The sequence below is a fragment of the Nanorana parkeri genome, unplaced genomic scaffold (assembly GCF_000935625.1).
Source record: "Nanorana parkeri isolate BGI_ZX_2015 unplaced genomic scaffold, ASM93562v1 scaffold91, whole genome shotgun sequence".
In the NCBI taxonomy this organism is placed as follows: Eukaryota; Metazoa; Chordata; class Amphibia; order Anura; family Dicroglossidae; genus Nanorana; species Nanorana parkeri.
In genome coordinates, this window is record NW_017306359.1 from 1975611 (window position 1) to 2000193 (window position 24583).

Genomic DNA, 24583 nt, shown 5'->3' on the forward strand with positions numbered 1-24583 from the left:
CTTTAAAATCACAAAGGCACCTTTAGAAATGTTTAGTAATTACAATCTACAAACACATACTTCTAGATAATTGCCGACTTTGTATTCTATGCATATCTTGTTTCTCTTTTCTTCCCAAGTCTTCCGACAGTGGCCATTTCAACTAAGGGCAGGTTACCAGATCTCCCTTTACTTCCTGGAACAGATGCAATGCTTCGGCACTATTACATAATTTATGCCAAAATGGAACACTCTATTTGCATGTAAATGAAGCATGTTTGTTTAACTAATGAATGTAATATGATTTTTAAATCAGCATTCAGAGCTCATGCTGATGTGATTTTTAGTGTAAGGGGGTAAAAGGTCCACTTTAATGTAGAAAAAAAAAAATGTACACAATACAAATACACTAAAACTGTACAGTAATTAATTCAGTCACTCAGTTCTTCCTCATCACTGAAATAAGCGCTCTTTTTTATTCTTGGTTTTCTTGAATCTTCAGATGTAGAGGCGTCACCTGCTGCCTGTCTGTATTTGTGTGATTCTTCTTCAATTTTTGCTTGCTGAAAACGATAAAACTTTTTTTGTCATGGAAATGATGTAGCATTTAGAAGTGCATTTTAGTCAAACATAGAACATCGCATTAATACAGAGGGGATAAAGCATACCTATGCAGATCTATTTTGTGCAGGCCTCTCTGCAAAGACTTGTGCTCCACGGTAAAAATTGTTTCCTGGAATTCCCAGTTCCTTATCCCACAAATATGCAGACCACCAAGTCCTAAATTCCTAAGCCTGTCTATCTGGAGAAATTAGGATGGCATATATATTGTTTTTTTTATTTATACACTGATCAGACATAATATTAGGACCAGCCGCCTAATATTGAGTAGGTCTCCCTTTTGCCACCAAGACAGCCCTGACTCATCGAAGCATGGACTCCACTAACCTCCGAACGTATGCTGTTGTATCTGGTACCAACCTGTCAATAGCAGATCCTATCCAATCCATGGGGCCTCCATCGGTCGGACTTGTTTTTTGTGGTTTTACCAGCACATCTCACAGATGCTCGATTAGAACAAGTTCTGGAGATTTTGGAGGCCAAGTCAATACCTCAAACTCGTTGTTGTGTTCTTCAATCCATTCTTGAACCATTTTTGTGGTGTGGCAGGGCACATTATCCTGCTGAAAGAGGCCACTGCCATCAGGGAAGGGGTGTACTTGGTTAGCAACAATGTTTAGGTAGGTGGTACATTTCAAAGTATCATCCACATAAATGGTTCCGGGAAACCCAAGGTTTCCCAGAACATTGCCCAAAGCATCACACAGCCTCTGCTGGCTTGCCTTCTTCTTATAGTGCATTCTGGTGCCATCTCTTCCCCAGGTAAGCAAAACACCCAGCCATCCACATGATGTAAAAGAAAACACGATTCATCAGACCAGGCCACCTTCTTCCATTGCTCCATGGTCCAGTGCCAATGGTCTTGTGCCCATTGCAGGTGCTTTTGGCAGGGGACAGGCATCAGCATCGGCACCCCTGACCGGTCTGTAGCTACACAGGGCCATTCGCAATAAACTGTGATGCACTGTGTGTTCACCTTTCTATCAGAACCAAAATTTGAGCTACAGTAGCTCTTCTATTAGATCGGAGTACACGGGTCAGCCTTCGCTTCCCACGTGCATCATTGAGCCTTGGCTGCCCATGACCCAGTTTTCCTTCCTTGGACCACTTTTGGTAGGTCCTGACCACTGCAGATCAGGAACATACCACAAGAGCTGCAGTGTTAGAGTTGCTCTGCCCAGTCGTCTAGCCATCACAATTTAGCCCTTGTGAAAATCACTCAAATCCTTACGCTTGCCCATTTAATACTTCCAACACCAACTTCAGAGACAAAATGTTCACTTGCTGCCCAATATATCCCACCCAATTCCAAGGTGCCATTGTAACGAGATAATAACTGTTATTCACTTCACCTCTCCGTGTTCATAATGTTATGGCGGATTAGAGAAATGTCACAGACAATGGAACTCGGTAAACTCCCAATGATACAAAACAGTGTAGGATTCAGGTGAATAATGCAGAACAGATATCAGAGCGGACCAGGAATTTGATACCATATACAGGAAAGAACAGTTGAATCTTTATTGTGATAAAAGGTGGAGTAAAACCAAGGGTAAATTTGTAATATGGTGGCATATATTTTAACTTTTGCCTGCACTAAACACAAACCTCCCCAAACTGACCCCCTTTGGGCACTCTGGGTTATCTGCAGCAATGTGTACTGTACTGCAGCCACCGTCCTTCAGCTATCTTGGGCCTGTCTTGGGTAACAATTTCTATAGGCTGCAATGGTAGACCTTAAAGATATGGTAGCAATTCTGCCATTTCTGGTGTCACCAGGTATATGCACTGGACGTCAGCAAGCGTGGGACCTCAGGCAGCCGAAATTGTTGAAAAATGTAAGTAACTGGGCATTTTTACAATTACAATTACTCATGAAAATGCCGAGTATCGGCACCGATACTAGTATTGGGACATCCTTAACGGTCACAATACTTGTATCAATATTGCATATGCACAATACACCATGCTATTTTGCTGAAGGTCGCAAGTCTTGTGGACTCTGACCCCATGACAGTTTAATTGGAATTCTACAACTAAGCTCTTGGAAGTGAAATGCATCAGCAGGAGGAGTTTGTGCGAGAAATGTGGAGTTGAATAAAACATTGGGTGATCAGAACCAGCGTTTCATTTCTGGTCATTTATGTGCAGTTGGTGGGAGCAAGTCACAAAATGCCAGCACCCTGGGTGGGAGGAGTTGGGAGAAAAAGCCACCTGTAGTGGGGGTCACACAATTGTATATTACTTTATAATGCAAAAAGGGGTCATACTCAGGACTTATACTGCTAATGACCTGTATCAGTGTCACAGGAACAGCACACTTTTGGGGCGGGCGTGGCTAAATCACATCTCTGAACAATTGCGTAATATTCTTTGGACATAGATTAAAATGTGATCAGAACCTCTGAATTCTGTGCTGCATTAAAGAAGAGCTTGTAATATAGCCTATCAGGAGCATGGTCTTCACTGAAACAGTGACTTTTGCCAGAATTATTCCTAAGCCAGTGGTAGCAAGATAATTAGTAGGACTCCGGGAAAAAGAGGTCTCCTATTAAATGTCCCACACATGCTGGAGCCTCAAACAATGGTAAACTCCAAAGCAGATTTGCTAAAAAAACGTTCATATACTTCTCTTTCAAAAGAGAAAGTCCACTTTATGTCTCCCCCATGCATACACCTGAAGTCACAACCAACTAACCCATGTAGGGGCAGACAGATTGGTGGAAGAAGAAAGCAAAGCAGTAAAGTGGACACCCAAAGAAGGACTCCCACACATGTAAACAGATGAAGAGAGAAGGCTGTGGTCTCAAGAATTACATGACCACAACTTTACATACTGTAAGTAAAAAGGACATTTAGGTCCAGTGATCAGATAGAAGGGGGTGTTGCACTTTGAATGATTAATCCTCAACCTGCTATTATTTTGTTGCATTACTTCATAAAAAACATGTGTACCTGAAAAGCTATTGCTTGACTAAGGCTGTCAAGGGCTGGATCTTCACCTTCTTCTTCCTCACTCTGGTCTTCTTCTTCAGGTCTGAAATGTAACGTGTTTCACAAGGAAAAGTCATGTAATATTGTTCATAATAAATTTAGTCAACTGACATCATGAAAATACGTACAGTTCTTCTGCTTCAACTACTTTCTTCCTTTTCTTCTTTTCCTTCTTCTGCGGAGGCTCGCGATCACCTAGCATATTTTTAGGACAAGCATAGCTCAAGTGACCTGTATCCTTCAAAACAAATAAAAAGAGAACAAACATATAAGTATTATTACTATAAGGACATTCAGAAGAGTGAATACCTATTTTCTAAGTTAAAGCAATGCTTTGATATGCTAGTGATCAGATATGACTTACCCCACATTCATAACATCTGGACTTGTCAGTGTAGTTTCGCCTCCGGATGAACTCTACTGCTCTCCCATTGTCTATAGCAATGCTTGCTTTCAGTACTCTGCCAAACAGCTGCATGACAAGCACATATTTACAGTCTAGATCCAGGCAAAACAGTTAGCCCTTGCATATGGTAATAGTATTCATGATCATACCTGTTTATTGTTTAATGCCCTAGCACAGTTTTGGGCACCTTCCTTATCTAAAAATAAAACAAATGCGACTCCTTTACTTTTTCGTGTATCTTTGTCTTTCAAAATGGTGACTCTAGTAGATGGGGAAACATACAAAATTCTTGCATTACCAATTAATTTGGTCATAAGAAAATGGTTAGACACACAAGCAAGACACCATTCGACTTTTGCCCAGTTTTTGACAGCAGAAGCAACAACTTATCTTGAAAGGAGCACTAGCAATTGAACAAGTGTCCCCCGAGAATTGTTGGTCTGTCTGCTGTTCCTATAGGCGTAAGACGGAGAGACATGCTCTGCGTATAAGTGTAATATCACCGGACGTTCATCCCACAGGACCCAAAACATACAGAAGAAAGTAAGAATGACAATAAGGCTCCTCAGACTATGTCTCAAGAAGGAGATTCTCCTCCAAGATCTATGGATGAATACTGTATAATGCAGGGTTTCCATGCCCTTTAAGCTCAGGTTGTGTTTCACCATCCTTCCTATTTCTTGTAGGGCTGCAACTAATGATTATTTTCATAATCGATTAGTTGGCCGATTTTTATTTTTTCAATTAATTGCATAAACAAAATTAAATACCATCCTTAATTTAAAAAATACACAAATGCAGCATTACAAACATAACGTTTGCTTCAGAATAAAACTGCATGTCCAATTTTTTGCAATTGCACTGCACTTGAATGCACGGCATTGCAGTACCATGTGTTCCAGTGTGGGCATTTACACTGTGGGTGGGAGGCGCGTTTGGAGTGCCATTGAAATGAATAGCACCGTAACGCACCTCCCACTGCAGAATTTGTCAGGCCGAAACTGAAAATTACTTTCTTCCCACCTTTATAATTTGTTTTTTTAAATAATTGTATTGTAAGCACACAACGCTCGATTAGCTTCAGCCAGGGAATGATAGCTGCCAATGGCAAGATTCCACAAACGGCAGCTGAATGTAAATACAGCAGGTAGTGGGCTGGTGCAATAGCAGGCTGGCTATTGCACCCGCCCACTGCTTGCAGTGCCCTCTTCCCAGCGTGGAGGAGAGAGCTAGGGGATCCAGCTAATCGATAATGAGAATAGTTGACAACTATTCTTATTATCGAATAATCATTTAGTTGGTTGCAGCCCTAATTTCTTGGTAGACATAATATTTTAAAATATTAAATCTTAACAAATTGGCAATTGGACACTCTGACATATTCCCTCTGAGTACACAGTTTTAATGATTTAAAAAAATACTTACTTTACTACGTTTCCATACTTTGAAAATATCTGGAAAAAAAGTAAAAGCATGAGATACTTTTGCTTCCAAACCTAGTGCGATACCACAGAACACAGATTGTAAACTTACCCTGTGTAGATCATTGTTGGTGAGAGAGAATGGCAAATTAGATACATACACGGTACTCTTACTGGGAGCAAGACCGCCACTCATTGTACCTGCCAAAGATATGGAAATGCGGCTTCAGAAAATTTAGAGTTGCTTTTTGTTAAACTAAAACATATACACCAAAAAGTTACCTGATGAGGGGGGATTGTGCCCCAAAAATGTTAGCAGCTTCTTCTGTGTTTGAGATAATGCTATATATAGAGAGAAGTGGCTATACGTTTACGGGTTCATTTATACAAGTTCCCCCCAGTGCACAAGGCACTAGCACCCCAGGATGAAGCTGACGATTTTAGGAAACTTTTATAAATGAACCCCTTACGCTCCTTTCACTGTGTACGATCAGGAGGGGATTCGTGCACACATCCCCTCCTGACTGGAGTGGTACAGATCGGAAGTGTGACATCCGTGTCTGTCCAGTTTTTTTACTCCAACTGAAATGACCGGACCCCATGTTGGCCTACGGAGAATCGGATGTAAATGGATTTGTGTCAGCTAACATCAGATTACCCCTGATGCGGCACGATCAGGTCCTGGGTGGAGCCGGGGGCAATCGGATGTAAACAGACACCTGTCCGTTTAGGTCCAGCTGACAATAGACTAAAGCTGGCCATGCACTTTACAACCGTCGCACGACTTTTGCCTTGCGATGGTTGTAAGGTAATTAAAGGAGAACTATGAGGTGAGTGCTTTTCACTCACCTCATAGTTCTAGCCGACCTGTGACAATGAGACTGTCACAGGTCGGCTTAGTAGATCGGGAGGTGAGCGAACACATACCGGCGTTCGCTCACCTCTCGATCCTGTCACAGCTCTCTGCCGTGACAGGGGAGGGGCTGGATTCCCCCCTCCCATCCGCCAGCGCTGACTGGCGGAACGGACGGGGGAGGGGGCGGGTACAGCTGGCTCTACCTCTAGATAGGCAGAGCCAGCTGTCACTCACGCAGCTGGGCGGATCCAGACATAATTGTCGGGATCCGCTTCAGCTGCAGCATCTCCCCGCTGAGGGGAGGGCTTCCGATAACTGCAATGCTGAGAGGGCAGTATGCGCTTGCGCACACCGACCCGTGCGGCATTTGTCTTACGAGCACGCCACAAGCCAGCCGAAAATCGTACGTGCTCGTAAGACAAAAGACGTGCGACCGCACGCCTTCCATACACCTTCTGATTATGGTCCGATCGCGGGATTTCCCGCGTTCATACGATAATCGGCAGGTGTATGGCCACCTTTACATTGGGCAACCGATCGGGTGCGCCTTAAAATCCAGCAGGTGGACTTGATCGGACCGCCAGTGTGAAAGAGGTCTTAAAGTTGGTTTCTTGTTCAGCCCGCAAAATACTCAGTTCCCTCACCCATGCTAAATACCATGTATCTCCCCTGCCTGCTATGATATCCTAATAATAGCGGGTGTGCAAAAATTTAAATCTGAGCAGTGTGTGGACAGCTTAAGTATCTCCTGCATATGACTTAAGGTGACCCTGTCACTATTAAAAAAGTTTTAAGTAAACCATATTTGTAATAGAAGACTGTAAATATTTACCCTTTTTCATTGCCGGATGCTGCTCTGATCTTGAGAAATGGTCTGCTGGAAAAAGGTCAATTCCAGTAGTGTCAAAATTGTGGGTCCCTCACAACTCTTACTGGTTGCCCTGGCCGCAGCTGATTGAGGGGCGGGGGGGATGTGTCACAGACAGTTTTGTCGTGGCGAACTCGGTTCACATCAAGCCCACACACATCCCTACTCCTAGCAATCTCCATATCACTACAGGAGTCTGTACTAATGAGAAGGTCAGCAGGAGGAACTTTGAAGAGCTGTTAGGGACCCAGGAGATGAACAATTCCAGAAGTGTCAGTTTTTCAGTAGACCCTTATTTGGGATAGGACAGGCATTCAGCAATGGAATAGGGTAAGTAATTACAGTCTTCTACTACAGACATGCCTTATTTGAATTACTTTTCTATAGTGACAGGATAGTTAGAAATTCTGGATGACATTTATTTTGTTAAATCGCTGTATATCAAACAACTGTCATGGCTTGGAAGGGTTTAATTTCTGGCTGGGCACTTGTACTGTAAACTGATGTCCTAACGGCACACAGCAGCACGGGCACCTGGATGAAACACAGATGTAGGCCCCATTGACACCAGACCTGTTGCGTTGTGTTACTATCTGTTTTTTAACAGGTGGTGATGCAAGGGCAACAAAAAATGAATGGGTGCTAATGGGGACAGTTCACACCACAGCATTGAGCTCAAAAAATAAATAAAGCATCCTCTACTGCTTTTCAGCGCTGTGCCCCCAAAGACGTGCACTAACACGACACATCGCAAGACATTACAGTGAAGTATATCCATTCAGGACATGTTACTTCACATAAAGCTTGCCAAAAAAAGGGAAGGAACGCAACAGATCAGAAGGAAATTAGGAGGTACAATTGCAAATCAACGTACCCTCTGTTGACTTGAGAGTACCTTCCGATTTTGGTGTGAATGCATCCGTAAACCTGCCCAGCTCAGCAATGAGTGAGGCAATGGAGAATTTGACCTCTGTACAGGGGCATACTACCTGACCTACTGGTTTCAGCACAGTGCCTCAGTAGGTATTGAAGCTAATGGATCAACATGACAGCCAGGCATCTGGTACTTTTAAAAGGAAGTCATCAAACCCAACTGTCATTTAAAACCAAAAAAATGTTAACAAGGACATCAGCACCAAGTCTCTGGACATAAGTTTAAAAAAATAAGCAGGTAAACAAACATATTCTCTGAAACTAACATAAATGTATTAACATCACTTCTTGTAGCTGATTACTAAACTCAGATGGACGTATATAGCAGGCAGGAGATGACAGTCAACCAGAACATATATCTATGCACTTCGGACAACCGATCACACCGATAATAAAACTGTAAGGACCTACCAGTGTTTGTAAAACAAGCCCTCCATGCATCGCTCACCCCTGCACCATTATTACTTTATTCTCTGCCTTCCAGCAACACAACACACTCCTTCAGCGAGCATCGATTCCAAGGGTAATACATTGCTTTACTTTCCGTCTGTAGTACAGGAGCCATTTTCCTATAGTCCTGGTCATAAGCAATCTCCAAGTCTCCAAGAAAATGGCTGACTACATTTTAGAACGGACCACGAGGGGGCCGCATTGTGCACAGCGTCTCTGGTTGGTCATGTGATCAGGCTGAAGCACTATGTAAATGGGACGTAGTGAGCTCTATAATAAGAAGAAACCATTTCGCAATTTGCGCACTGTCCTGGAGACTATAGGTTTGTGATTGAATGTAGTCCTGAATGGCAAAAACATAAAAAAAATTCCAAATGATGGTGAGATGGAATCCAAGGCGTGCTGCCCCACTTGACAGCTCGAGGCTGAATTGCAGTGTAACATGTAACAAAATAAACCCAGAGCACAAAACCCCCTAACTGTGGGAGAAACAATAGTGTGTATTAATGAACAACAATGTTGCACTTACAAAACGCAAGTTTTGTAACTGCAAGACCTCATTCACACAGCTAAGTGTCAGCCTCATTCATAAGTAAGGCCTCATTCACACAGCTAAGTGTCGGCCTGTACAGATCTTTGCGGCATGTACGTTGTTCTATCAAAGTTTGTGACTGCGTTAGAATGTGCGACCGGTGACGTGGTCACACATCTTAACGTAATCCCACCCAGTTTTTCGGCGGTGGAATGTGGCTGGTCACATGGTCACACATTTTAACGTAATCCCGCCCATTTTTTCGGCGGTGGAATATGTGACCTGCAAAAGGTGAAGAATTCCAACGCATTCTCAGCTGTTCCAGGGCAGATCGGCATTGCAGATCGTATGTGCAGGAGAACCGATCTGCCCTGGAACAGCTGATCGGTCCTGAATTTCGTGCGTACATCATGTCTGCGTCCGAGTACGGACACCCGCACGGATGTGCAGCTCGGGTGAGCATACGGCCGCGTACTCCCATAGAAAAGAACAGGCTGCTGCATATAATCCCACTGGCCACCAATTGTAAAAAGAGACCAGGTGACAGCTCCCGGGTCAGTGTGTTGCGAGTGTACTCTTAGCACAGAACAGTAGGCTGGTGTTCTGTAATTTATTTTGACCTCATAAGAATGCTGGACCGCGTCACTTCCTGTGACAATGTGCATGTGCCCTTACACTGTAATATTTCTCCACCCATAAATTTTCTCCTTGTCTTGTGGGCTGGCCCCCGTTTTTCAGCAGCGGGATCACTGACACCACCCGACGAGTGGCCTGTAATTTTCCTCAACCGCGTCTCTTACAGGTGCGCATGCACATGAAGAAAGGGCATCAGGAAAATTATAGAACAAGGGCGCATGCCTAGCATGCCTCCAACAGCTGAGAATGCGTCACAGCTGGCGTTAAGGTCCACTTTCCAGGGTGACTCATATAGGCGTTATGTTGGCGTGAAGGTGTTAAGGAAATAGCAACAATGATTTACTTACCCATATATGGCCAACTTACAACTTCTGTCCATTAAAGAGACAGTTTGAGGAATTCATCAAAACTGGAGCAGATAGAATGTGGAGCAGTTGCCCAATCAGCATCTCTCTACAGTATGCTCAGGTAAGATTTGAAAATAAGAGAGAAATGCTGATTGGCTGCAGTGCAAATCTGCTCCAGATTTTGTTTGCTCCAGTTTTGATAAATCCCCCCCAGTGTCCTTTCGCCCATTCAGGGTGGGCAGTGTCTGCTACAAGTCCACCACCCCAGCAAAATATAAAAGTGTTGCTAATTATTGCATGACTCAGTAGCCAGTGAGCTTCTAGTTGTCATTTTCTGGCAGCTTTGAAAACTAAGGGGAACATCATTTTTATTTTCCAATGACATCCAGATGCTATTGTATGGATACAATGAGAGAGCAGTACTAGAAGAATAGGAATGGAGTTGTCATAACAACCACAACCGTGATTCGAGCATTGAAGAATATTGTCCCAAAGGGCTTTCTGTAGCTGGCTGACGTCGCAGGAGTCACGTGACCGGTGTAAAGCAGCACGGGAAGTTGCCAGTGATCAGGAAGAGTTGAATAGAGAAGAGGAGGCTGCACCTGCGGTCGGTGTAAGTAGCATACGATGGTGTCACCTGTCGCCTCCCCGGCTCTGCCGCTGTACATGGCGTGTCCTGAGAGTCGGGGGGATCCCCGAGGTCTGCGGGCTGTACAAGGCCTTTTGTCATAATATCAGTATTATCAAAGTACATTTGCAGCTCGTGCACACAGGGGTTTGTTTGTGATCAGAATGTATGCTGAGCCCCCTCTGCCTCACTCAGCCCTGCCTTGGGTGCCTTCTTTTCTGCTAGCAGTCATATTTTCTGTGTACCTGGCTGTGACACTTCTGTGACATCCCGAGAATGGAGCCGAGTGCCAAAGTGATGTAACTCCTGTGCATACATGGTGAAGTTTTATCATCAGTGGAGTGGAGTTATATCATCAGCTCTGGAGTAGGGCAAACACAGAGGTATGTTGTGCACAGTTTCAAGAAGAACTCCAGGCAGAAATGTTATTAACCCTTTGCAGTGGGGCTGCCACTGCAAGTGTTATCTGCTTGTTTTTGCCTAGGTGCTTAAAAAAAAAAAATATACTCGCCTGACCCTCGGAGTGCTCCCTCCAACCTGTCTCCTTCTCCTCTGCAGCGAGGGTATGTCACTTGGTGTGCTCACATCTTTTACACTGAATTGAAAGCGAAGACTCAAGGATTCCTAGACTGCTGCAGAGGAGTGGAGGGGACGATCTAGGGACCGGTCTAAGATCAAGCCAACTCGGAGGATTTTGTGAGCATGACTTTTATTTTTTTAGCACCTAGGCAAAAATGAGCAGTTAACCCTTGCAGTGTGGGGGTCGCCCCACTGCAATCGTTAATAACAGTTCCACTTTAGCAATATTAGAGAGTACTCGCTGCACATGGTGGTTTAGTTGAATGCATTAGTAAACATTCAGTAGACCAAAGTTTTGTGACTGCTGATTGCAGTGGCTCAGTTTAAAAGGCTGTCCAGTTATCAAGATATGAAGCCATAGATTCTGATTCAAGCGTTCCCAATCATGTTAAAATGTCTTAATGGAGTGTTTTTATTTCTAATCCCAGTATTTGCTTTATGTTTTTAGCTTGTAATAGCTATCTATGCTGTTCAGTGATATATTTCTACTCTGTTTCTCTCAGTGAAATCTGTTTTGAATGTGAATCACTGTTGACGGATAATAAAAGGTTGTAAGAGTAAGTATACCGTCTTTTGGTTTTCAGCTGCCTGTTATTTAGAACATCCTTCTTTTTTTTTTTTAAAGCCCTTCTTTTATATTTTGCATAGACTTAGGAAGAGGTTCTGTGAAATTTTTTTTTATCGCTGTATGTGTTGCCACTGGAAAAGGTATTCTAACACAAGGACCAGAAATGAGGGGAATGGGTGTAAACTACACAGTGAAAAGCACACAGGGGTTGTAACCCTTCCCCAATAGTATCAAGATTTGTGTTGCTGTCCTTGTACTAAATTGGCAGCAACTGATGTGTGAAAGGCAGGTAATCCCCAGCTTTTGATGTACTAGTTCACTGTATGACAGGCTCTACTTCATTCTCCCTAAAGTTGGCATACTGTTCATGTGCAGCTCTTGATTATAGACCTTAATGGAGAGACCATCTACCTGTAAGAGCTGCTCTCTATTGAAGTCTGTTGTCCGTACATGCACAAAAATGCAGCTTTTGGAAGATGAGAACAGTGCTTTTGTAGGCCACAGCATTTGAAGCTAATGGATCTGTGAGGTTTGTGATATAGGGTGATGATGCTGGAGGGGAGCATTTAAGCAATTGCTAAACAAATGTGCACATGTCTTGTATTGCCTATGTACTTCACATAATTGGTGTTTTATTTCTATGTAGAATTTGGTGAGCAGAGTCTCCTGTTGTCTTGTTATGTCTCTTAGGAACCCTATCATAGTTATTGGCTTTGTTGTGTTTGAATGTATACACCTTTTAGGTCATTCTTTACTTGTGCTAGTTTAGGTGGACAGGAATTTCTACAAGGCAGCATAAAATTGTATAGTAAAGTGCTGTGCAAACTGTTGGCGCTATTTAAAGTGACATTAAACCCTCAGATTTTTTAACATAAACCAATACTGTAAAGTGTGCCTTACTGTAATCCATGGTTGTTTCCCTTCTCTTTGCTGCTCTTCCTTTTTAAATCTGTATCTGTTCTCATGCTGGGGCAGAACTTCTGTTTTGCAGCAGACTGCCTTGTCTCAGGAATGGATACACGTGTGTGTGTGTGTGTGTGTGTGTGTGTGTGTGTGTGTGTGTATACGTTTGTAAGGGCAAAGGGAAGTTCTTCCCAAGCATGAGAAGACATGAGGATTTAAAAGGAAGAGCAGCAAAGAGAAGGGGGACTGCCATGGATTACAGTAAGGAACACATTACAGTATTGGTTTATGTAAAAAAATCTGAGGGTTTAATGTCACTTTAAATTCTGTATAATAATAATAACTGTAATGTGGTTTAACTATTTATCACTTATTTACTTTACTATCAGTTTTGGGTAGACTCATAATGTGGTTATTTTTTTAGATTATTTTCTCTCAGTAGGAAAGGATATCATACTTTCTGATTCTATACAATTCAAATATGTTGTAATCCAATTCTACCTCTTTAAATTAGTGGAGTACAGAAAAGATGAGATGTGGGCTGACGGTAGATATGAATATGAGAGGCTTCCTAGACACCGCCTTCCTCCTCGTGACATACCTCCAGATGTAAGTATTTACATATTTTATATACTTTGCTTCCTCGGGCTTCTACAGCACCACTACATATAATATGCTTTTCACCTTTAAATGCAGGGCCAATCTGTCAAATGCCAGAGTTTATAGTGTCCTTTGACATTATGGCATTTTGAATGGAGAGGACAGAGACTTACAGGTCTATTCACACAAGAGTGAAGAGTTTGGAGAAGGCAGGAGAAGTGAACAATTTAGGACAACATAGCTGTACTGGAAAGTGAGCTGAATTGGGGAATTTATCCAAATCAGCTACTTTGGCCTAGATTGTTCACTTCTCCTGCCTTCTCCAAACTCTTCACCCTTCTGTGAATAACCCTGTTAGTTTCTTGAGGCTTTAGGGGTTGGACAGATTAAGGACAGCTTAATTACTATTTTACATTCGGTGACAAATGACTACATTCATTGTGTGTGTTACACTTTAAATTCTGTATAATAATAATAACTGTAATGTGGTTTAACTATTTATCACTTATTTACTTTACTATCAGTTTTGGGTAGACTCATAATGTGGTTATTTTTTTAGATTATTTTCTCTCAGTAGGAAAGGATATCATACTTTCTGATTCTATACAATTCAAATATGTTGTAATCCAATTCTACCTCTTTAAATTAGTGGAGTACAGAAAAGATGAGATGTGGGCTGACGGTAGATATGAATATGAGAGGCTTCCTAGACACCGCCTTCCTCCTCGTGACATACCTCCAGATGTAAGTATTTACATATTTTATATACTTTGCTTCCTCGGGCTTCTACAGCACCACTACATATAATATGCTTTTCACCTTTAAATGCAGGGCCAATCTGTCAAATGCCAGAGTTTATAGTGTCCTTTGACATTATGGCATTTTGAATGGAGAGGACAGAGACTTACAGGTCTATTCACACAAGAGTGAAGAGTTTGGAGAAGGCAGGAGAAGTGAACAATTTAGGACAACATAGCTGTACTGGAAAGTGAGCTGAATTGGGGAATTTATCCAAATCAGCTACTTTGGCCTAGATTGTTCACTTCTCCTGCCTTCTCCAAACTCTTCACCCTTCTGTGAATAACCCTGTTAGTTTCTTGAGGCTTTAGGGGTTGGACAGATTAAGGACAGCTTAATTACTATTTTACATTCGGTGACAAATGACTACATTCATTGTGTGTGTTATAAACTGCCAGGTATACAAACTATACTTCAAACCGGTCACCAAAGGTACTTTTACAATTCTAGCCACTGGTAGTCACAAATTACAGCTGAAGACCTACCGTGTTTCCCCGAAAATAAGACACTGTCTTATATTTTTTGGGGCTCAAAATAACACACTAGGTCTTATTTTCGGGGTAGGTCTTATTTTTTTTTTTAAATGTACAACAATCCACACTTATTCACGTACAAAAATATGGTGATCAAGGCAATCAGGGGTGCCGTACCTTTCCAAGAGCAATTTGCTAACCAATCGCTGGCCAGAATGAGTGAAGCGCACTTTCACTATAGATTCCTCACAGTCGGAGTGCATTTGGTATCACTTCGCCTGTGACAGGAGTCGGCGCTATAGAGGAGGCATCGGCTTATGCGGCTCTGCTTCCTCGGGTGCAGCCCCGCTTCCTCTAGCGCTGGCTTCGTTGGTACAGCTGATTCTCTCCTGCGGCTCTTCAAGTCCCCTCTTATGCCACCACCGGCCCTGGGAATCGTCACAACTAGGTCTTATTTTCGGGGTAGGTCTTATATTTTAGCAATTCCCAGAAATAGTACTAGGTCTTATTTTCGGGGTAGGTCTTATTTTCGGGGAAACAGGGTAGTTATGTCAGTTATTAGAGCAATTAACTCCATGACAAGGACGAGAGGCCACCACCTAAAATTGGTGGAAATAAAAATTTCAGCACAAGGGGCGAAGGGGTTTCTTCTCAGTTAGAGCAGTCAGGGTCTGGAACTCGCTGCCATATGCTGTGATTTCGGCTGAAAGTGTGAAATCATTCAAGAGGCGATTGGACGATTTCCTCAGGGACCGTAAGGCCCCATTCACACTTGGCGATCCGCAAATCGCGCGATTTGCATTTTGCGCGATATCGCTCAAATGCTTGCATTGAAAAGCATTGAATCGCTGCAAAATCCGCTCCAAAAAGGGTCCTGCTGTAGCGACGCACAACTCGCAACAGCAGGACCCTTTGCCCCATTGCCATGCATTGGAGAGCGATATCGCGCGGTAAATAGCCGCGATATCGCGGGAATTACCGCGCGATAAATCGCTCAGTGTGAACGGGGCCTAATATTCAGGGGTACAAGTACTCATAAGAATGAGAACACACAGATACCTATACATACGCACACATCAGTAGAACCATACACATACACACAATAGGTTGGATTTGATGGACATATGTCTTTATTCAACCTCAAATACTATGTAAGGCAAGCCATATCCACCCCCCCCAAAAAATCTCCCATCTATCCCATTTATGTTTGTTAAAAAATAATTGAATGTATTTTTAAAGATCTGTCAGCGAAATGGATCCCTGCAATCTCCTGCACAGAAGAATTCCACCTAGGAAAGGGAGGGTCAGCAGTGCCAGGCAGTAGCATTGTTAATATACTTTTGGGTGCAGGGGAGTGTTGCAGGGATTACCTCATTGGTATGCTTCTGCTCCCTAACTGTCCAGTCAGCAGGCAGAGAATACATCACCATATTCCATACCTGAAGAGAGGGGACCGGAGGGAGCTCGTGTACCGATCTCCCTCTGATCCCCTGACACAGGCACCATGCTGATCCCGGGCTCGCACCGGGCACAGCGGAGCCCGGGACCAGTGGGACAACAGCGGAGGGGGGAACCATGGGGGGGTCACCGATCGTTACCCCATATAAGCGATCCGCCGGCTCTATAGCCGGGGGATCGATTGTATGTTAACAGGCATTGCTGCCTGTTTTTAAATATCGGGCATTTCCCGTCCAGCGGCACGCGAGGGGGCGTGTCTGAGCGGACATCTAAAGACGCCCGCTCAGATCTAGAGAGCTCCCGGCCGGCCCGGAGGTAGTTAAAGTGAGTGTGGTTGACAGTGGTTACCAATTTTGAATATGATTTTACAAGCCTGGATGATAACCCAGATATGACACATTTATCAATAATGTTTTTTTCCAGGCAGTTGAGTAATAAACTGGCAAAATGTTTTTTTTTTTTTTTTTTTAATAATAATTTGCCAAAATTATAAATGATAGGGCACAGAATGTGTCAAGATATTACTAAGTGAGAGCACATTCTTCCTTTTTCCTTTAGGAAGACCAGTAATACTTTGTGCAGGCAATCCGTTTACAGGTTGCAGTGATAGAAGCAAGGGCAGGGAAATTTATTCCAGCTAACTCTGTTGGACATCTGGGGGTTTTGAGGTAGCCACAAGCATAAGGCCATGAGCCAATAGCTTCTTTTTTTTTTCTTTCAAAAAGGGTAATATTTGTGAAGTAACCACAGTGGCTAACATATTAACACTTCTATTGCAGGACATTTTAGATTTAGTTGCAGTTTATAGCCCATTTGTTCATAGTTTTCTTTATATGTTCTACTGTAAACTCCACTGCAACCGTCATGCACATAGGCGGCTAGTAGCATTCATGTAAGTGTTCTCTCTAGAAATGTTTTGTTTAGCTTCCAACATTTTGTACAAATTAATAATAATAATAATTTGCCCTTTCTGCTGGTAAGGGCAAGGGAAGAGGGCCTCTAAAGCTTCTATAGCTTACTTGATCAAGTTCGTTGTCCTTGAATCTCACAAGGTCATATGGATGAATCTTTCTTCCTTTGTTACTGCGCATTAAACAAGATCTTTGGCCACTTTGTTCCATGCCACAGCTGATCTGCAAGCCTGCAACATGGTCAAGCTTTTCCACTTTTCTTTGGCACTACTAGACCATTGTCAAGTTTTGGTGAAGCCTTTGGGAGAAAGGTCCTGTAGACGGGAAATACCTACCGGTAGCTCTTTTTCCAGTGGTCTTCCAGGACAGCAGGTTTCCCACTCTGCTTCTTTTAATATTGGGGTTTTTTTTCATAGCTTTTCCGTCTTGCGGTTCTTTGAGGGTACTGATGAGGGTGTTGGACGGACCTGATGGAAGAAGCCTCGGTCTCTCATATGCTGTCCTGGAAGATTACTGGAGATAGAATTACCAGTCTTAACTCTGATATACTTTCTGTATATTTTTATTTGTTTAATATCACAAAGGGGCTGACGGCCCCCCTACATAGAGTGACCGGTACTCTTGTTGGAGACATCCAATCTATACAGATTGGGAGATGGGAAGAACATGGATGTACAGAGAGAAAGTCTTTGGCAATTGTTTGTTTCCTGATGACCTATTTTTGTCTCATAAGCTCTTTACTTACTGATTGCTTGTTGTTAGCTGATTTATTTCCATAGCTTCTTTAAAATGTTATTAGATTCTACATTTATTTCATAACTTATTTGTTGTTGGCTCATGCTTCAGCATTGGTTAAAATTTGTTAATGTTGTGCGTCCTTTTTTAGTTTTTATCATTTTAAGGCTATTATTGCTTATATATTGCTATAATATTGCTGGTATATTTTTCTTTTGCTTATATTTATTATAAGGGTGAATATCGCAGAGTGGTAAATCTAGTTAGAAGGCCAGAAGAGGAAGGATATCATCGATATGAAGATTACAATGAACCAGAGTATAGAGAATTTGAAGAAGCCCATGGTTATGAAAGAAAAGAAGGACCATATAGAGGGGTATGTTGTTTGTTTTGAGCACCTGTTTTAGTATTTTACTGCAAAACCAGTAGTTGCCTCCACTCATTTTATTACTGATTGTGAGTGCAGTGGGGCTAATTCAATTTGCTTTTTTTTTTATTTTTTTTTTATTTTTTTTATTTTAGGCCTTCGTTAATGAGCTTTGAGCTTGTGTTGATGTTATGATGTTAGCAGTGTGACTGTAGTTTCAGATGCGTCTGAGATCATTCAGATTTCAATAACCAGTGCATTTGAAATGCAGTTGATTACCTTCTGATTTGCATTTGACTGCTTCAGGCCCTGTTCACATACATTCCTATGGGGACTGGTCATGCAATCGTGCGGCTGTGCGCAATCCGAACCGCCTGCCGCCCCAAAATGCTACCTGAGCTATTTTTTTTTTTTTTGCAATGATCAGCATGGATTTCATATAGATTTCAATGGAAACGTGCTGATCAGCGTGTTTTTGGGTGAGTTTAACTGCATTTCAGCACTGAAACGCGATTTAAAAATGCCCAAAACCGCCCTTTTAAAATTCGCGCTGAAACGCATGTGCCCTGGTGTGAATGGGCCCTCAAGCAGGTTTTGCATTCCCATAGACTTGTATGGGATTGTAAAACCAGCTACCAGCTAATAAGTCATTAATGCGTCAGGGCCAGTCATTTTGCATATACATGGCTGCTGATGAATAATTAATTTAGGGCCGACAACATAAACGGTGTGTGTGGTGCCAGCAAGGTTTAGACCAGCGGTTCCCAACCTGTGGGTTGCGACCCCTTCGGGGGTCGAATGACAATTTGCCAGGGGTTGCCGGGAGTCTCCCGCTATTAGATAGAGAAACACTTTCTCCCGGAAAGGTTTAATCTGCAGCGATCGTTTTTTTGTTTTTATTTCTGACATCGGAGCTGGGATGCAGGTGGCTTGAAGTGTCTAGCATCCTTCATTGCTAGGATGGAGCCAGCTTGTGCTGTGTAGTGTCCCAGCAACCAATAGTGCACATTTGCGCTGTACGCTTGTATGCTTTTGAATGTTACAGAAACGATTACATGCATACAGCTTAGAGACAACATTTTACGCAGGTTCAGCGTTTTATTAGGTCTGTGCATGAGCCCTAAGGCATAAATTCTATGCAGAAAATAATAGCTAGTGTGTAGCTAAATACATGTACTATACAGTAATATAATATGAAAATATAGCTACCTTTTCGGGTGGGTGGGTGTGTGTGTGTGTATCATTTATTATATTAGTCCATAAAATTATTAAGCCATTAAACAATTTTTGTAAGCCGTTCAACGTATAATTTTCTTTTCTCCCACAATGCAAAAGTTAGTAAATGTTATCTAGCAAGGCTATTCATGTACATTGCAAAGGTGTGATAAGGACAGTACAAACTGGAGACAAATATGAAAAATACAGTATCAATGTAGTTCTGTAGTCTTTAACAAAGAGTGTTTTGTTTTTTTTGTTTTTTAAATTGAAACTAGGATGTGTTTACCTGAATTTTACCTTTCTTGCAGTCTCTATACAGCAACATTAAAACTGGGAGAAGCAGGGTCAGTACTGGCAGCCAATCATGTGTGCTGCAATCAGATGTATTGGTGAGGAAGATGCTGTAATAGGAGGAGAAAGCAGAGTAAGAAAAGGGGTGACCTCCTCGGTCTGTTGCTGCTTCCTCACTGTCCATTTAGCAGGCAGGGGAATGAGTGAGCAAACCACTGATTCGCCAGATATTCAAGTCCTTTAGCAGATAAAACTGCTCCCATATTTGTATAGTAACTTTTGTATTTAAGCTGTTTGCCTGATATTCAGCTAGAATCACAGTAAAAATTTAAGTAACTTACAGCAGCAAAGTAGTAAAAAGTTGCTGGGCTAAGCAGTAGTTAGAAAAATATAGACATCTATTTGCTATTATTTAACCCTGTCGCTGCCAAGCCCTCCGGAACATTTTTCAAATCAGCTGGCCAAGCCATTTTTGAATTTTCTGCAATTTTTTCCTATTGATTAGATTTTACGTCCTTGGCAGCGAAAGGGTTAATCTGCAGTTTTAAATCATTGCAGCATCAGTATCACAAAAAGCAGAAATATGAGAAAGTCGGACAGATAGACAAAGTAAACTTTATGATTTTACATCTTAATTTGCACTCATTGAGACTTACAGAATGATGAAAGCTGTTTTAGGGATATCTCTTTTCAAACCTTATGACAATGGCTGGTCACTTGCCAAAAGAGTGGCTCATGTTGGAATGCAGAGCACCATACTTGGGAGTGTGGTGCAAAGTATAAAGGCAGACAAGGAAGCGTATTCATGATGTCATGAGGGTAGAACCACTAGTCCTAGTAACCTGATGTTAAGTATGGTGAACCGCACAATGAGGACAATACAAGCCCAGGTGTAAAACATTGCTCTCATTATACTGTTGGTGTTATCAACATACTGCAGTTGACTGAACTTTTCTTTTTTTTTTTATAGTTTGTAGGTCAGAATTAAAGTGACTCCTGCCTTTCCTCTAGCTATCACATCTAACACTAGCTGTGCATACAGGCTTCTGTTCTCGATGAATCCACTTCGCCTACTTTCATTTTTGTTTCCTTCATGTGTCTTTTTTGATTGGCTAAAATGTATTTTTCTGTTGGCTGACCTGCACCAATAGAAAGAAACAAATGCTAGTTCCAGCCATTAAGGAAAGGAGGAATTATGTAAAGACTGTCTAAAATTGCACTCTACCTTCAAAAGTCTGATTTTCAGCCTGAGACTTCACAGCTGCTGTCTGAAGGATTTCTAGAGCTTTGACAGAAGAGATGGATCAATAGGGCCTCTATACACATATACTGCTAGAGATGATACAAAAATGGATGGCAAGGTTTGTTTCAATGGCTGTTTTTATGGTGATATTGCTGTTCTATTTATAGGGTAGCGTGATGATGGACACAAAATTAAAGAAGAACTCAAACTAAAATGTTATTAACCCTTGCAGAGGAGCTACCCCTCAGGGTCAACTCCCTGCTTCCCTGGTCACTGAATCGTGTCTCCTCTGCCGCACAGATCGAATGTTCCTCAGCATCCTCACGTCTATACACTTGTATTAAACGTGATGATTAACAGAACCTTAGACTGTTGCAGAGGAGGGGGAGAGACGCTCTAGGGACTGTTACAAGTCAGCTCGGCTCGATTGATCTAGTGAGTATAACATTTTTTTTTAGCACCTAAATACAAGCAAGCAATTGACCCTTGCAATGCGGGGGTAACCCATCTGGGTTATTAACTTTTTTTTCCTGGAGTTCTAATGATGTAAAGTTTAGTTAGAAGAGAAAAGAACCAGAGCAATGAAGTTCAACCTTTCAGAGGTCCCAGGTAGGGATAAGAGAAATGGAGAATTTTTAATTTTCCTGACCTTTCAGTGAAATTCATTGGTGCCAGTGGGGAAGAGAACATTAATGTGCAGTGAGCTTTAAATGGCAGAGGATAAGGAAGTCCCATTCAGTTATCTTTGACCTATTCTTGTGACAAAGTTGGCCCCTCGTTTGCACTGCCCTACTCTGATATGAGCTATGCAGTCATTTTACCATGATATGTTTAATATATGAAAAGGATGGTACATTAAACATTTGATGAAAAATTGTTTATATGCCTCGTTCCTTAGTTGTCTCTTTACTTTATTGCAGGAAGACCCAGCGTATAGGTGGCCGAGAGGTGAAGCACACCTGAGTCGGCACGCAGAATACAGGTAACCTGCTACTTGCTTTTTTCTGTGGTTAGATTTGCAAAGGGCAACATATACATCAAGAGGGTAAAACTTGTAGCTCTATGTTGAGATTAATGAAAAATACATGGTACAAGTTTTGAGAAAAGTTTTTTTTTTTTTTTGAAAAAATAAATACAAAGATACTAAGCTCCTTATCCAATATATCACATTTTTTCATTGTACTATTGCAAAAAAATAGGCTGCTCTAAAATGCCTCAACTCTGTAATATACGCAAGTAAATCTAGAAGGTTGCATGATAGAGCCTCTCATATCCATTTTCTTGCTAACCTACGAGCACTGCCAGTTGGTTTACTTCTTCTTCCCGATATTTCATTCTGCAGATACAGGTCTCTTTCATGGCATTGATATCAAAGAGTGTAGTTCATAGCTCATAGCTGGCCTCAAGGGATGAACAAGAATGCTCTGCATAAGCATAGATTCCCATAGTGAAAACCACATGTCAGTATGATTATCAGAGACCGAGATCTAGACAGCTGAAGTCATATGTAAATCTTAGATTTTCTTTTAGTTTTAGCTTTGCTCTACCACATAACAGACCATCACATGACGAGACCAGGTTTGTGACATTGTTACTTAAAGTGATGAGCTTAATAAGAATATAAAAGATAAAAATAATTATTTCTTCTATGTAGCATATCCCTGCAATATTTTTAGTGCCAGTCTTTTTAGTGCAGCCTTGTTGAAGGCATGTGCTTTAAAAAATTGTAGGATTTTAGAACTTTGGTCATTTGATTTACTAGGTTTAGGAAGCACAACAGTTCATTTTAAAACCTATCCTTGCAGTGGCTATACCCCCCACACTGCAAGGGTTATCTGCTCGTTAATGTCTAGGGGATCTGTGTAAAGGATTTTTACTTGCCTCTCTACCCCCGCTGGCTCCCGCAGCCTCTGAGGCCCACTGCTGTCATCACATCTAATGCAATGGGGGAGTGAGAGGAACTCATCATAAACCAGCAGTTAACTTTAGTGCAGAGATAAGCCAAACTGCAAGGGGAGGTGTTTTTTTTTTTCCATATCTGATACAACTGTCACTTGGGCCATCACTGGCCTTTAACCCTTTCCCTGCCACTGACGTACGGAATACAGCGGAACACAACTGTGTACAGCTGGCCACGTCAGTATGTCATACGTTGGTGGCATTTACCGTTCTGCTATACCATGAACTTATATCAGATTGGTTTCCCTGACGGTCCCCTGTAAATTTAATAGCTGTCATCAGCGGCTGACAACCCAGCATCTGCAGCCTCACCTTTTTGCCTGGAGCCGCTCCAGGCTGGGATCTGCTTCTCCTCGGATCCAGGATCGCCGTCGGATGGCTAAGCAGAAGGATTGGTAAATATCTGTGATGTTTACAGATCCTCTGCAGAGTTAACAATGGCATGATCAGCTGATCACTCCAGTGTTTGTAAGCAACTGGGGATACAAAGTACTATGTGTCCCCAGTTATGGATGAATTGTTAGTGGTCTGTTTTAGACCCCTAATATTTCCTTAAAGCTCCCCCAGCAGCTTACAAAAAAAAAAGTAATTAGAAAATTAATTTAATTTAAAAAAAATAACTAATAAATACAAAACACAAACCCCGCTCTCCCCTCCAAACACACACGCAATAACATACACGTGCACCATATTGTGGTGTACTCCATGCACATGCACTGCTGTGTATTGTTAGAACGCATCGCAGTGCTTGATTTTTAAAAACATTTCTTTTTTAAATAACATTAATTTAACTGTGGCATCACATGGCAAAGCATTGTGACGCATTGCAGTGCGTTGTGATATGCTGAGTTGCGTTTAAATGTACGCCTGTATCATTTTATCACAACACACACCAACAGAGCTCACAAACGATTTTTTACATAAGTCGCTGATTTACAGTTTTGCATTCCTTCATTTTATTTTTTTATCGTTTTGCAAAAAGGCGCAATTTAAATTTACAAATATTTGTTCTTAACTCAATACAGTTTTATCGTTTAGATTTAGTCGGAAAAGTATTTATTTTGTGCACTGATACTGATTTTAGTGTGCTTTATCATTTAAATTGTGTATTTTTAAGCAGTTTAATATTGATTTGATAAACATTTGCACAATTATCGCAAGGCCTAACAAATTTAGTAGCATTTAGCTGGTTGCCATACTATTGTAGTGCTAGAGATGCTAAGCACACGTAAACTGCATTTCTCTATTCAGCGTTGTTTTTTTTTTTTGCATGTTTGGTACATTTTTGCACACATGAAGACATGCGTTTTGACCGGCAGGTCAAGAATCATTGTGGTCAATAGACGAGCGACCGTACAAACGCGCACAAAAATGTGCAACATGCTTCTGCCGTGCGTTTCCATTGCAGTCTATGGGGGATAAAGGAGCTGTAAACTGACGAAAAAAAGCTCATGTACTTTTTTCTGCGTTTGGCTTTTTGCTGCTCAGGTCTAAACAGAGTCCATTATAAATCATCGGATTTCTTGTGTTGGGCGTTTTAAAGCGCTTTTTCTACTGTTCACAAATGCCTCGGTTTGATCAAGATAAAACAGAAAAAGAAGCGCTCAACCTTTTGAAAAACTTAATTTACATTGTGGTATACATGGATGGAAAATGTAATTTAAAGTGTGGCATACATGTATGTTAAGTAAAACAGAATTCACTCACTGTTTAGTGCTGCTTGCAGGTGGAGAAGTACTGTGTAAAACCTGAAGGGGAAGGCTGGGGGGGGGGGGGAATTTGAACTAGGTTTTGGTTCCTTAGTTGGTT

At 41.8% G+C, this 24583-nt stretch overlaps 2 protein-coding genes across 2 annotated transcripts in view; one reads left to right on the forward strand and one right to left on the reverse strand.

Moving 5' to 3' along the window:
• Positions 1-363: 363 nt before the first annotated feature.
• On the reverse strand, positions 364-8571 carry ZCRB1 (zinc finger CCHC-type and RNA binding motif containing 1). The gene is made up of 8 exons (XM_018552540.1): positions 8490-8571; positions 5534-5622; positions 5426-5454; positions 4150-4261; positions 3959-4066; positions 3723-3832; positions 3556-3637; positions 364-542 (listed from the first exon to the last, which is right to left on the reverse strand). Exons 2-8 carry the CDS (start codon positions 5615-5617, stop codon positions 411-413), a joined length of 657 nt encoding a protein of 218 aa, XP_018408042.1. The 5' UTR covers positions 5618-5622; positions 8490-8571; the 3' UTR covers positions 364-410.
• Positions 8572-13974: 5403 nt separating this feature from the next.
• PPHLN1 (periphilin 1) overlaps positions 13975-24583 on the forward strand; it is a 77487-nt gene continuing 66878 nt past the window's right edge. Inside the window, exons 1-3 of the mRNA XM_018552535.1 lie at positions 13975-14065; positions 17932-18072; positions 21736-21797. Of these exons, the coding sequence (XP_018408037.1) occupies positions 13991-14065; positions 17932-18072; positions 21736-21797 (278 nt within the window). The 5' untranslated portion in view covers positions 13975-13990. The remainder of the gene's footprint in view (positions 14066-17931; positions 18073-21735; positions 21798-24583) is intronic.

What these genes read in the sequence shown, in the direction of transcription:
- ZCRB1 (XM_018552540.1), bottom strand. Translation starts at nt 5,617, where the DNA reads ATGAGTGGCGGTCTTGCTCCCAGTAAGAGTACCGTGTATGTATCTAAT. An exon ending in CCAGATGTTATGAATGTGGG is followed by an intron (nt 3,833 to 3,958) that starts GTAAGTCATATC and finishes TTTGTTTTGAAG; the next exon opens with GATACAGGTCACTTGAGCTA. An exon ending in GTCAAGCAATAGCTTTTCAG is followed by an intron (nt 543 to 3,555) that starts GTACACATGTTT and finishes TATCGTTTTCAG; the next exon opens with CAAGCAAAAATTGAAGAAGA.